The sequence below is a fragment of the Pristis pectinata genome, chromosome 10, assembly GCF_009764475.1.
Source record: "Pristis pectinata isolate sPriPec2 chromosome 10, sPriPec2.1.pri, whole genome shotgun sequence".
Classification (NCBI taxonomy): domain Eukaryota; kingdom Metazoa; phylum Chordata; class Chondrichthyes; order Rhinopristiformes; family Pristidae; genus Pristis; species Pristis pectinata.
Genome location: NC_067414.1, coordinates 11,735,292 through 11,749,293, shown reverse-complemented (window position 1 = coordinate 11,749,293; position 14,002 = coordinate 11,735,292). Strand labels below are relative to the sequence as shown.

Sequence of the window (14,002 nt, the reverse complement as noted above, 5' to 3'; positions counted from 1 at the left end):
TCAAAGACTTTTTCCCAGGGTGACAATGGCTAACACGAGAGGACATAATTTTAAGGTGATTGGAGATGTAAGGGAGATGTCAGGGGTAAGTTTTTTACGCAGAGAGTGGTGGGTGTGTGGAACGCACTGCCTGCAGAGGTTGTGGGGGCAGATATATTAGGGGCATTTAAGACACTCTTAGATAGACACATGAATGATAGAAAAATAGGGGGCTATGTGGGAGGGAAGGGTTAGATAGATCTTAGAGCAGGATAAAATGTCGGCACAACATCGTGGGCCGAAGGGCCTGTACTATGCTGTAGTGTTCTATGTTCTATAAATGAACCTAATGACTGAACCTTCACTGTGGGAGGGACTTCCAAAGATTCATCACCCACTGAGTGAAGATCTTGCCCCTCACCTCACTCCCAAACTGTTTACTCCTCGACCTGAGACTGTGGGCCCTGGTCCTGTACTCCTCAGCCAGGCAAATCACCTCCCTGCATCCAACCTGTCAAGACCTGCAGGAACCTAGTAAGCTTCTATGAAGTCTCCTCTCATTCTTCCAAACGTCAGCAACAAATGACCTGCTGGAGAACACACAAAGAGCTGGAGGAACTTGGCAGGTCAGGCAGCAACTATGGAGGGAAATGGACAGTGGATGTTTTGGATGGAGACCCCCTCATCCAGACTGAAAGACGGAGGGGAGGTCACCAGTGTAAAAAGGTGGAGGGGAGGGGTGGAGCAAGAGCAGGCAGGTGATAGGTAGATCCAGGTGAGGGGGGTGATAGGCAGATGAGGGAGGGATGTGAGTGGGAATGATGTCCCCTCCCCTTCACCTTTTTACACTGGCTATCTCCCCTCTTACTTTCAGTCCGGGTGAAGGGTCTCGATCTGAAACGTTGACTGTCTAAGTTTCCCTCCGCAGATGCTGCCTGACCCTCTGAGTTCCTCAAGCTCTTTGTGTGTTGTTCCAGGTTCCACTGTCTGCAGTCTCCGGTGTCTCCATTCTGCTGGAGGAAGTCAGTGGGTCGAGCAGCATCTGAGGGGAAGGAATTGTTGACGTTTCAGGTCGAAACCCTTCATCAAGTCCTGTGCTACTGCACACATTTTTTTTAATGTAAGATATCTTTATTAGTCACATGTACATCGAAACACACAGTGAAATGTGTCTTTTGCGTAGAGTGTTCTGGGGGCAGCCCGCAAGTGTCGCCACCATAGCATGCCCACAACTTCCTAACCCGTACGTCTTTGGAATGTGGGAGGAAACCGGAGTACCCGGAGGAAACCCATGCAGACACGGGGAGAACGTACAAACTCCTTACAGACAGTGAGAGGAATTGAACCTGGGTCGCTGGCACCGTAATAGCATTACGCTAACCACTACACTACCACTTGTGCTGTTGTCCTAGAATTCAGGACCCTGATGCAGGGTTTCAAACCGAAACGTCAACAATTCCTCTCCCCCCAGAGATGCTGCTCAAACCGTTGAGTTCCTCCGACAGATTGTTTGTTGCTCCAGATTCCAGTTTCTGCAGTCTTGTATCAGGTGAGGTGCAGTCTTCAGGTGAGGAATATGCAATCCCTCCCCGTGTAGCAAACATTCCCACCACAGACCACCCATTTACACGATTGCTCCCCACATTCCCTTCAAATCCCCACAGATTCTACGGCTCACCTACACACTTGGGGCAACTTACAGCGGCCAGTTAACCCGCCGACCTGCACATATTTGGGATGTGGGAGGAAACCGGAGCACCGGAGGGAAACGCAGGTGGTCGCAGGGAGAGCATGCAAACTCCACTCACACAGCGCCTGAGGTCAGGGTCGAACACAGATCACCGGAGCTGGGAGGCAGCGGCACTAACTGCTAATTGTGTCGGGTAACGCAGCTGTGAAGCATCTCGGGATGCCCTGGCTCATTGAAGCTGCTGTAACAAATTGCCCTTCCTTTGACTGAGTAGGCCCACTGTGCAGACTACAATAGGACTGCGGAACAAAGACGGCTACAGGTCTCTGTCTTCAATGAAACCGGTGCTGGAGGATTTGCAAAGGTCAGGGATGCAACGTGACAGAAGGTTTGAGGATATTCTGACTTAAGAGGAGGGTTGTCCAACCAACAAGGCTTCTCCTCGGAATTCTCACTGGCAGGGGAAGCATCAGTGTGCTGGCTGAGGGGAGAGGGGCTGCGGTCCACGATGGAGGGGGTTGGGTTGTAGACTTACGTAACAGTACACTGGCACACTGCACTGCTGCTTGTTAAAGTCCCACCGAGAGACTGGGTCAGGACTGAGAGGGCCAGAGAGGCGGGCAAAGGTGGGGGGTGGTGAGGGAGAGGGGAAAGAGGGAGGAGGGTGCAAGAGGGGGTAAAGTTGGGGAAGGAGAAAATGGGGGCAAGGGAGTGAGAGGAGTCATAGTTATAGAGTCATACAGCACGGAAACAACTTTTATCGATGCACCACAGAAAGCATCCTATCTGGATACGTCACAGCTTGGTATGGTAACTGCTCTGCCCGAGACAGCAAGAAACTGCAGAGAGAAACTGCACATCACAGAAGCCAGCCTCCCCTCCATGGACTCTGTCTACACTTCTCGCTGCTTCGGTAAAGCAGCCAGCATAATCAAAGACCCCACTAACCCCGGACATTCTCTCTTCTCCCCTCTTCCAACAGGCAGAAGATACAAAAGCCTGAAAGCACGTACCACCATGTTCAAGGACAGCTTCTATCCTGCCGTTATAAGACCATTGAATGGTTCCCTAGTACGATAAGGTGGACCCTTGACCTCACAATCTACCTCGTTATGACCTTGCACCTTATTGTTTACCTGCACTGCACTCCTCTGTAGGTGTGACACTTTATTCTGCATTCCGTTATTGTTTTACCCTGTACTACCTCATTGCACTGTATGAACGGTATGCAAGGCAAGTTTTTCATAGTACCTCAGCACATGTGACAATAATAAACCAATTCCAATTCCAGACTGAGTGCATTCACCCTATTGATGCCCCTCGTGATTTTATACACCTCTATAAGATCACTTCTCAGTCTCCTATGCGCCAAGGAATAAAGTCCTAGCCTGTCCAACCCCTCCCTATAACTCAGTTCCTCAAGTCCAGGCAACATCCTTGTAAACCTTCTCTGGATTCATTCCAGTTTAACAATATCTTTCCTACAGCAGGGCAACCAAAACTGTACGCAATACTCCAAGTGTGATCTCACCAGTGCCCCGTACAACTGCACCATGACCTCCCAACTTTTATACTCAGTGCCCTGACTGATGAAGGCCAGGGTGCCAAAAGCCTTCTTCACCACCCTGTCTACCTGTGACTCCACCTTCAGGGAACCATGTACTTGTACTCCACGGCCCCTCTGTTCTACAACACTCCCCAGGACCCTACCGTTCACTGTGAAAGTCCCACCTTGATTTAACTTTCCAAAATGCAACACCTTGCACTTATCTGAATTAAACGAGGTGAGAGGGAAATGGGAGCAAGGGAGGGAAGGGGGAAGGAGGGAGAGGAGGAGAGTGGAAAATGGGGCAAAAGAGGGAGAGAGGGAAAGAGAGAGATGGGGCAAGGGGGAGAGAGAAAGGGGCAAGAGAGGGAGGCAAGAGGGAGGAGAAATACGAGGAGGGCGAAGGTGATGCGTAGAGGTGGGAGCAAAGAGGAGGCAAAATAGAGGGGGCGAGAAAGAGATGGAAAAAAGCTGGAAAGAGTGAGGAGAGGGGAGTGAGGGTAGCAGAAGGGGTACAAGAGAGACAGGGGGCAAGATAGGATCTGAGCGTTCAACAGAGAGTGTATGCTAGAGGGAGGGGCAAGAGAGAGGGGTTGTAGGACAGAGAGACGTGGCTGAGAGTTGTTGGGGGGGCAATGGATGAGAGTCAGCAGCGGAGCAAGAGAGAGGGGTGCAGTGAGAGAGAGGGAGCTCGAGAGGAGGCCGGAAAGAATAGGCAGATATGGGACAAGAAGAAATCATTGCGGGGACGAGAAAGGAAGTGTAGGAGAGCAAGGGAGGGGGTATTGGTGATAGGGGCCAAGAGGGATCAGGAGGGAGACGGGCATGAGACAGAAGGTTAAATGAGGAAAAGAATGAGGGAAGAGAGGTGGCAGGGGGAAGGGGAGAGGAAAGAGCTGAGGCAATGGATGAACAGAGAGGAACGAGTTGAGAGGAGGTGATGGAGAAGGGGAGGAGGGAAGAAAGTGGGAGAGGTGGGGGTGAATAATGAGATTCAGGCAAGGCAGAGGATGGAGACGGAGAGAGAGAGGGAAGGGAATGGAGAGAGAGAGAAATGGGGAGAAAGTGAGAGAGTGAGAGGGGAGGGAGGGAAAAACAACAAGATGCTGGAGGAACTCAGCCGGCCGGGCAGCATCCGCGGAGAAGAGCAGGCGGTCAACGTTTTGGGTCAGGACCCTTCCTCAGGGCTGAAGGTAGGAAAAGGGGAAGCCCGATATACAGGAGGGAACAGCAGAGCAGTGCTAGGTGGACAGAAGAGGGGAGGCGGGGTGGACACAGGGTGATGGGTAGACGCAGGTAAGGGACAGTGATGCAGGTGTGGGGGAGGAGGGGAGAGCAGATCCACGGGGGATGGGTCAAAGGGAAGGTGGCAGGCGGCATGGGGGGGGAGGGAGGGGAGGAGAGGGAAAAAAAAGAAATAGGTGAGGAGATAAAAGTGAGAGAGGCTAGGAAAGGGTAGAAAAGAAAAGGCAAGGTGGTGGGGGGGGGGGGTTGGGGGGGGGGTTCGGTTTACTTAAAGTGGGAGAATTCAATGTCCGTGCCGTTAGGCCGCAAGGTTCTAAGACAGAAAATGAGGAGCTGTTCCTCCAGTCTGCGCTTGGAATTCTCCTGGCAGTGGAGGAGGCCGAGGACTGACATATCAGTGATAGTGCGGGAGGGGGAGTTGAAGTGACCGGCAACGGGAAGATGCAGGTCGCGGTTATGGACAGAACGCAGGTGTTCTGTGAAGCGGTCATCTGCGTTTGACCTCACCAATGTAGAGGAGACTACATTTGGAGCACAGAACACAGTAGATGATATTAGGGAAGGTGCAGGTGAATCTCTGTCTCACCTGAAAGGACTGTTTGGGTCCCTGGATGGAGGTGGTGTAGGGGCAGGTGTTGCACCTATGGCGGGGGCAGTGGAAAGTTGCCAGGACGGGAGTGGCATGGATGGGGAGGGGGGAAGGAGTGAACTAGGGAGTTGCAGAGAGAGCAGTCCCTGCGCAAAGCAGAAAGGGGTGGGGAGGGGAAGATGTGCTTGGTGGTGGGGTCCCGTTGGAGATGATGGAAGTGGTGGAGAATGATGTGTTGGATACGTAGGCTGGTGGGATGAAATGTGAGGACAAGTGGGACCCTATCCCTGTTGGGTCTGGGAGGGGTGGGGGTGAGAGCAGAGGTGCGGAAAATGGCAGAGATGCGGGTGAGAACTCTCTCAACCACAGTCGGGGGGAAGCCACGGTTCGTAAAGAAGTTGGACATCTCGGATGTCCTGGAGTGGAAAGCCTCATCATGGGAGCAGATGCGGTGGAGTTGGAGAAACTGAGAGAAAGGGATCATGTCCTTGCAAGAGACAGGGTGGGAGGAGCTGTAATCGAGGTAGCTGTGGGCATTAGTGGGTTTGGTGGATAAGGTATCTCCTGAGATGGAGAGATGAAAGTGTTAGAGATAGTCCAAGTGAATTGGAGAGCCGGATGAAAATTAGTAGCGAAATTTATGAAACTGTCAAGTTCCGCACGGGTACAAGAGGTGGACCAATGCAGTCGTTGATATAGCGGAGAAGGAGTTGAGGAATGGGGCCGGAGTAGGCTTGGAACAGAGACTGTTCAACATAGCCAATGAAGAGGCAGGCATAGCTGGGGCCTATGCGAGTGCCCATAGCAGCGCCCTTGGTCTGTAGAAAGTGAGAGGAATCGAAAGTGAAGTTGTTTAGGGTGAGGAATAGTTCATCCAGGTGGAGGAGTGTGTTAGTGGAAGGGAACTGGTTCTGTCTCTGGCCAAGAAAGAAGCAGAGGGCGGTGAGGCTGTCATGATGGGGAATGGAGGTACATAAGGACTGGACGTCCATGGTGAAGATGAGGTTGTGCATTCTGTGAGTACTTAAAGCTATGGAAGAGTTGGAGAATGTGTGATGTGTCACGGACATGGGCAGGAAGGGATTGGACCAGGGGGGACAGGATAGTGTCCAGGCACAAGGATACGAGCTCCGTGGGCAAGAGAATGGGGAGACAGAAGGTCTGCCGGGACAGTCCTTCTTGTGGATTTTGGGGAGGAGATGGAAGTGGGCAGTCCTAGGTTGTGGAACTATCATGTTGGTAGCGGTGGGGGGGGGGGGGGTCGGGGGGGTGGGGGGGAGATCTCCCGAGGTGATGAGGTCAGCGATGGTGCGGGAGATGATCTCCTGGTGGTCCTTGGTGGGGCCGTGGTTCAGGAGAAAGTGTCCGAGAGTTGGCGTCTGGCCTCTGCAAGGTAGAGAGGGAGGGAGGGATGGAGAGAGTGAGAGAGAAGGGGAAGGGATGGTAACGGATAGAGGGATGGGGAGGGAGAGGGGGAAGAGATGGACAGGCGGGGAGGAAGAGAGAAAGCGGGTGAAGGGGCAATGAGGCGGAGTTTGTTGAGGGTCAGGAAGAGGTTTGGGGGGGGGGCGGTGAGGAAACTGGCAGAGATGATACTGAAGGTGAAGGTAGGAGAGCAGGAGGACGAAGCTGCTCACTGGGGAAAAAGGAGAGGCGGAGAGGGGAAATGGCCAGCGGTCCCCTCGGGTGTAGGTTGGTGACGGCAGACAGAATCGCGGACCACCGGGGGTGCAAGCTCTCCCTGCGACACTGCCAGTCGCCTGTCCCACTACCGACTTCACAACGTTCACCGGGCGAGTGGGGAAAGGCAGCCAGGTACCAGAGGCTAGAGGTTAAAGTTCACAGCGAGGGTCGGGGTCCTGGTCAGGTGACAGGGACGGACTCTGCTCTGTGTATTTGTGTTTAGTCGGGGATGGGATTATTTGGAGCTGGACCCTCAGCCAGCCGCACTGGACTCCCACTTTGCCGCACAAGCGTTCCCGCACCTGTGGCTGGTGGACAGCGTGTTGTCACGTGTGGTCATGCCCTGGTGTGGAGTCAGGCAGCACCTGTCACAGGAACGGATGGCTCCCCATCAAAGCCTTACCGAGCCACACAACAATGCAAACAGGCCATTCGGCCCGTCGAGTCCCTGCCCACCACGGAGCACACTTTTACACTCATCCTGCACGCATCCCATTTTATTCTCCCCACGTTCCCCCCACCTCCCCCCCCCCCCCGGATTCTGCCAACTCGCCCACACACTGGGGGCAAGTTACAGCGGCCAGTTAACCTGCCGACCCGCACATGTTTGGGATGTGGGAGGGAACCGGAGCACCCCGGGAAACCCACACGGTCACAGGGAGAGCGTGCGAACCCCACACAGGCAGCGACAGAGGTCAGGATTGAACCCAGGTCTCTGGAGCTGTGAGGCAGCTGCCCTGCCCGCTGTACCACCGCACCACCCAAGTGCTGTGTGTGAAGCCAATGCCCAGCAAAGGTTTATGGGGAACATGCACGGGACTCACTGGGGCAGCGGAGAGACCATGGCTGGTAACCGTAATAGCCTGTAATCCGCAGGATCCGCTCCTCGATGGAACTCAGGCCGCCGGTACAGGTGCTGTTCAAATCCTCGAACGATCTGGATGACTTCAGCTCCTCCTTAATGCACTCGTCGACCACCAGGTAACTGAGCTGTCTGAGCTGTGGACTGATGTCCGACAACCTCCGGGGACTCACATCCGGAGAGCGGAGCATCACCCTGTGGAGGAACGCAGAGGACCAACTAAGTACAGCCATCTGCCAAAGGCAGCACTGGGACTGTGCTACAGGTGACAGCAGAGCGGTGAGACTGTACTACAGGTAACACTGGAGCGGTGAGGCTGTGCTACAGGTAACAGTGAAGCTGTGAGACTGTGCTACAGGTAACAGCAGAGTGGTGAGACTGTGCTATAGGTAACAGTGGAGGGGTGAGACTGTGCTACAGGTAACAGCAGAGTGGTGAGACTGTGCTACAGGTAACAGTGGAGGGGTGAGACTGCTATAGGAAACAGGCAGAAGTGAAACTGCTACAAAAACAGGCAGCAGTCAGACTGTGCTACAGGTAACAGTGGAGAGGTGAGACTGTGCTAGAGGAAACAAGCAGCAGTGAGACTGTACTACAGGAAACAGGCAGCAGTGAGACTGTGCTATTGATTACAGGTGAAGAGTGAGGCTGTGCTACAGGTTAGAAGGCGCAGTGATATTTCTACAGGTTACTGAAGAGCAATGCAACAATGCTACTGATAACAGATGAGTGGTGAAACTGTGCTACAGGTTACCGGGTCCACTGAGCCTTTGAAACGTTATGGGGGAGTAGTGGGGCTGTGCTACAGGTAAAAGTGGAGCAGTGAGACTATGCTACAGGTGTGCCCTTGGTACAGGTCATGGGGGAGGGGAGTGCCTGTGCTACAGGTCACAGGGGAGGGGTGTGCCCATGGTACAGGCTACAGGGGAGGGGTGTGCCCATGGTACAGACTACAGGGGAGTGTGTACCCACGGGGCACGGTACAAGCTACAGGAGAGGGGTGTACCCACAGCACAGGCTACGTGGAGTGGTGTACACACAGTACAGCCTACAGGGGAGGGGAGTACCCACGGTACAGACTACAGGGGAGGGATGTACCCATGACACAGACTACAGGGGAGGGGTGTACCCACAGTGCAGACTACAGGGGAGGGGTGTACCCGTGGTACAGACTACAGCGGAGGGGTGTACCCACGGCACAAGCTACAGGGGAGGGGTGTACCCACGGCACAAGCTATAGGGGAGGGGTGTACCCATGGTACAGGCTACAGGGGAGGGGTGTATCCATGGTACAGGCTACAGGGGAGGGGTGTACCTGCAGCACAGGCTACAGGGAAGAGGTGTACCATGGGGCATGGTACAGGCTACAGGGGAGGGGTGTACCCACAGCACAGGCTACAGGGGAGGGGTGTATCCACAGCACAGGCTACAAGGTAGGAGTATACCCGTGGCACAGGCTTCAGGGGAGGGGTGTACCCACAGCACAGGCTACAGGGAAGGGGTGTACCCATGGCACAGGCTAAGCAGAGGGGTGTACTCACGGCACAGGTGACAGGGGAGGGGTGTACCCACGGCACAGGCTACAGGGGAAGAGTGTACCAACCTGGGCACGGCAAAGGCTACAGGGGAGGGGTGTACCCACAGTACAGGCTATAGTGGAGGGGTGTAGCCATGGGGCACGGCACAGGCTACGGGGGAGGGGTGTACCCATGGCACAGGCTACGGGGAGGGGTGTAACCATAGCACAGGCTACACGGAGGGGTGTACCCACGGCACAGGCTACAGGGGAGGGGTGTTCCCACGGGGCACGGTACAGGCTACAGGGGAGGGGTGTACCCGCGACACAGGCTACAGGGGAGGGGTGTGCCTGTAATACTGAGTAAAGAACCCCTGTAACACCGACGAAGGGAACCAGTAAAAGTTAAGCACAGACACCGCACGGAGCCCGTTCCCATCCGGCGGGGCACAAGGTGCCGACAAGCGGAGGCGAGGGTCCCCTGCCCACGTCTCCCCGTGTGAGGGGCAGTCACTCCTGCCCTGCCCTGCCCTGCCCTGCCCTGCCCGCCTCTCCGTCCCCGCTCCGGCTACTTACGCCAGCGAGGACTTGGTGCAGCCGTCCCGGAGCTCGCTGAGCCCCATCGCTGCCGGAGCCGCCGGACGCGAGTGGGATCCGCCTGCAGGTCCTGGTCAGCAGCGGGGCGAGAGAGCCAAGCCCCCCTCCCTCTCGCCTGCTCCCCCGGGGTAGTTGCCGCCTCCTCCGCCGCCGTCTCCCCCTCCGGCTCCCGCGGAAGGTGCTGGACCTGCCGTTCTGTCGGTCGGGGCGGTGCGGGGAGACGGAGGGGCTCCGACCACCGGAGACTCTCCTCCTGACGGCCGCGGCCACAGGTTAAAGGGAGGGGGGGGCAGTGGGCAGGGGGGCAGATCTTTGTCAACCGTTGGCAGCATCTGCGTTTATTGCCCAGCCCCAGTTGCCCCTCGGAGGGGAGGATGGGGGAGGAGGGGATGGGGGTGGGGGAGAGGAGGGGGCTGGGGGGGGAGGGGGGAGGAGGGGATGGGGTGGGGATGAGAATGGGGATGGGGTGGGGGAGGGGGAGGGGATGAGGGGTGAGATGGGGAGGAGAGGATGGGGGCTGGGGGATGGGGGTGGGGTGGGGGGGAGGGAGATGAGGGGTGGGGAGGGGATGAGGGGTGGGATGGGGAGGAGAGGATGGGGGCTGGGGGATGGGGGGGGTGGGGGGGAGGGAGATGAGGGGTGGGGAGGGGATGAGGGGGGGATGGGGAGGAGAGGATGGGGCTGGGGGATGGGGGTGGGGGGAGGGAGAGGAGGGGGTGGGGGTGGGGGAGGGGATGAGGGGTGGGATGGGGAGGAGAGGATGGGGGCTGGGGACGGGGTGGGGTGGGGGGAGGGAGAGGAGGGGGGTGGGGGTGGGGAGGGGATGAGGGGTGGGATGGGGAGGAGAGGATGTGGGGCTTGGGGACGGGGTGGGGTGGGGGGAGGGAGAGGAAGGGGTGGGGGTGGGGGGAGGGGATATGAGGGGTGGGATGGGGAGGAGAGGATGGGGGCTGGGGGACGGGGTGGGGTGGGGCGGAGGGGGTGGAGGGAGTCTCCTTAATGAACAATTGCAGTCCCTCCGGCGAGGGTGCTGGGGAGGGGGAGTTGGGGGGGGGGTTTCCAGGGTTCACTCCCCGTGACAGTGGAGGGGTTCCTGGGGTTGGCCAGAACCGGCTCCTGGAGGCAGGTGGCCGGGGGCTCCACCTGGGCTGTCTCCCCGGGGTGTGTATGTGCCCGGGGTGTGTAAGTTCCCGGGGTGTTGGTGCCCGGGTTGTGTTGGTGCCCAGGGTGTGTCAGTGCCCGGGGTGTGTAGGTGCCCAGGGTGTGTTGGTCCCTGGGGTGTGTAGGTCCCTGTGGTGTGTCAGTGCCCGGGGTGTGTAGGTGCCCAGGGTGTGTAGGTCCCTGTGGTGTGTTGGTGCCCGGGGTGTGTCGGTGCCCAGGGGATCCCTGGAGAAAGCGCACATGGTGTCCACCGGCACCATGGAGGTGGTCCGGCACCGTTGGGCACCGCAGGGGAGAAATTGCATCCTGGGGGTTGTGGGAGCTGCACTCATCCAGGCAGATGGAGAGTGTCACAACCCCCCCCCCCCCCAACACACACACACACACACACACACACACACACACACACACACACACACACACTGCTGGAGGAACTCAGCAGGTCAGGCATCCAGCTCAGGGTCTGGGGGTGGGGGTGGGGGTTGGGTGAGGGGGTGGGTCACTTATCACAGGAAGCAGCGCCTCTTGACCTGCTCCCGTCATCACGGGGTTTTCCAAGGTTTGAAGGTTAATCTCCAGGATACCCCTGTGAAAAGTCGTATAAACCATAATTTATTTTTTTTAAAATCCACTCTTGTGATCAGAAGGTGCTGGTGAGGGACAGATAACCTGCTTGCCCTCTCACACACACCCTCTTCTTTCCAACCCCCTCTCCCAGCCCCCCATAATCCTGTTTCTCCCCCTCCCTAACCTCTGGCTATCACCCACCCCCCCATCCCCCAGCCTCTCTCCCAGCTCTTCCCATCTGTGTACTTCACTAGTCCCTCCCCTCCCCCTCCCCTCCCCTCCCCCTCCCCTCTCCCCCTCCCCTCCCCTCCCCTCTCCCTCCCCTCCCCTCCCCTCCCCTCCCCTCCCCCACTCCCCTCCCCTCCCTTCCCCTCCCCTCCCCACTCCCCTCCCATCCCCTCCCCTCCTCTCCCCTCCCCTCTCCCCTCCCCTCTCCCCTCCCCTGTCCCCTCCCCCTCCCCTCTCCTCCCCTCCCCTCCCCTCCCTTCTCCCCTCCCCTCAACCTCTCATCCCCTCCCCTCCCCTCCCCTCCCAGGTGACAGCACCTGCAGCCCTCAGTTCCATCCACCTCTGTCGCCTCCTCCACCCTTCCCTCCCCGCCCGACCATCTCTTCCTCACCTGGCTCCACCTACCTCCTGCTTGCCAGCTCTTGCCCCTCGCCTTCTTACCCCGGCTGTCTCTCCCTCTGCTCTCTCAGTCCTGACGAGGGGCCTCCATCCGAAACGTCGACCGTCCGTTTCCCTCCACAGATGCCGCCTGACTCGCTGAGTTCCTGCAGCGGCTCGGTGTTTGTTCTTGCTCCAGATCCCAGCCGACGCAGTCTCCTGGGTCCACAGATAAAGTTCTGGGACAATCTCCCGACGCAGAGCCGGTTCACTTTCTCATTGGGCTGTGGCTGAGTGACACCATGAGTACAATGTGTCAGGCAGCAGGTGGTGGGAGTGTGGGGGGGGCGGTTAGCGGGATGTCCCGGTGTACTGGACTGGTCCGGCCATGTTTGGCATGGTTGGAGCAGAGGGGTTTATTTGACAGCTGCGGTTTGTCTTCACGTCACCCCTACACCATTAACCCTAATGCAGCATCACGGCTGTCACCTCCAGATGGGTGGAAGGCTGGGACAGGTCAGCGAAGTTGCCAGCAGTGATTCAGTTTGTTTTTCAAACCAGTTCAAAAACCAGAGTGCAGGACCCTAGAGAAACAAAGGACTGCAGATGCTGGAATCTAGACGAAAATTAGAGGGCATATACTATGAGGAGAGGTTGGACAAACTTGGGTTCTTTTCTCTGGAGCAGCGGAGGCTGAGGGGAGACCTGATAGAAGTTTATGATTATGAGAGGCATAGATAGAGTAGACAGCCAGTATCTTTTCCCCAGGGTCGAAATGTCTAATACTAGCAGGCATGCATTTAAGGTGAGAAGGGTTTGTTCAAAGGAGATGTGTGGGGCAAGTTTTAATCCAGAGAGTGGTGGGTGCCTGGAATGTGCTGCCAGGGGTGGTATTGGAGGCAGATACAATCGAGGCATTTGAGAGGCTCTTAGATAGTTGAATGTGCAGAGAACGGAGCAATATGGACATTGTGCAGGCAGAAGGGATTAGTTTAGTTAGGCATTTAATTAATAGTTTAATTAGTTCGGCACAATATAATGGGCCGAAGGGCCTGTTCCTGTGCTGTACTGTTCTTTGTTCTTTGTAAAACATCTGTGATGCTGGAGGAACTCAGTGGGCCAGGCAGCATCCGTGGAGAAAAGCAGGCGGTCAATGCTTTGGGTCAGGACCCTTCTTCAGGACTGAAGATAGGAAAAAGGGGCAAGCCCAGTATATAGGAGGGAAAAGCAGAGCAGTGACAGGTGGACAAAAGAGGGGAGGTGGGGTGGGCACAGGGTGGTGATAGGTAGATGCAGGTAAGAGATGGTGATGGGCAGGTGCGGGGGAGGAGGGGAGAGCAGATCCACCGGGGGACGGTCAAAGGGGGTAGAGAAAAGAGAGAGAGGCTGGGAAAGGGAAGAAAAGAAGAGGCGATAGTGTGTGGGGGGGGGGGTGGGGGGGGTGGGGGGTGGGGGTTTGCCTCTTCCTGAAACTACCCCCGAAGTAAAATCACCATAACAGCTGAACTGTAGACACAGGAGTCTGCAGATGCTGGAATCTGGAGCAACACACGAAGTGCTGGAGGGACTCAGCGGGTCGGGCAGCATCCGTGGAGGGAAATGGACCGTCGACGTTTCAGGTTGAGACCCTCCATCTGGGCTCCTGAACAGCTGAACTGGTTGTCACCTCACTGCTGTTTATGTGAGCTCGCTCTGTGGAAATTGGCTGGTTCGTTTTCCAGATCACAGCACCTTCAAAATCTATTTCATCGACTCAGCTCAATCCCAATTTTGCCGGTTTGCTGATCAAGCTTTTTACTGGTGAACCCTGACAGGCTAAGGTCGCAATTAAACCTGACCCTCACTGCTGACAATGTCAGTTTGCAGCTTTCCTCCAGTATATTTCAAGCTTCAATGATTGATTTCTTTTCTGCGCTGATCATGCTATCATCCGTTATTTACCACCACGCAGCAACTGCACA

The 14,002-nt window shown here is 56.5% G+C and overlaps 1 protein-coding gene across 3 annotated transcripts in view; it reads right to left on the bottom strand.

The window, feature by feature from the left end:
- The window catches only part of slc35f3b (solute carrier family 35 member F3b), a 61,580-nt gene extending 51,758 nt beyond the window's left edge, over positions 1-9,822 (bottom strand). For all 3 annotated transcript variants that reach the window (XM_052024558.1, XM_052024559.1, XM_052024560.1), the window contains exons 1-2: positions 9,687-9,822; positions 7,557-7,789 (exon numbers count right to left, since the gene is read on the bottom strand). In XM_052024558.1, coding sequence (XP_051880518.1) covers positions 7,557-7,789; positions 9,687-9,733 — 280 coding nt within the window. In that variant the 5' untranslated portion in view covers positions 9,734-9,822. The remainder of the gene's footprint in view (positions 1-7,556; positions 7,790-9,686) is intronic.
- Between the last annotated feature and the right edge of the window lie 4,180 nt (positions 9,823-14,002).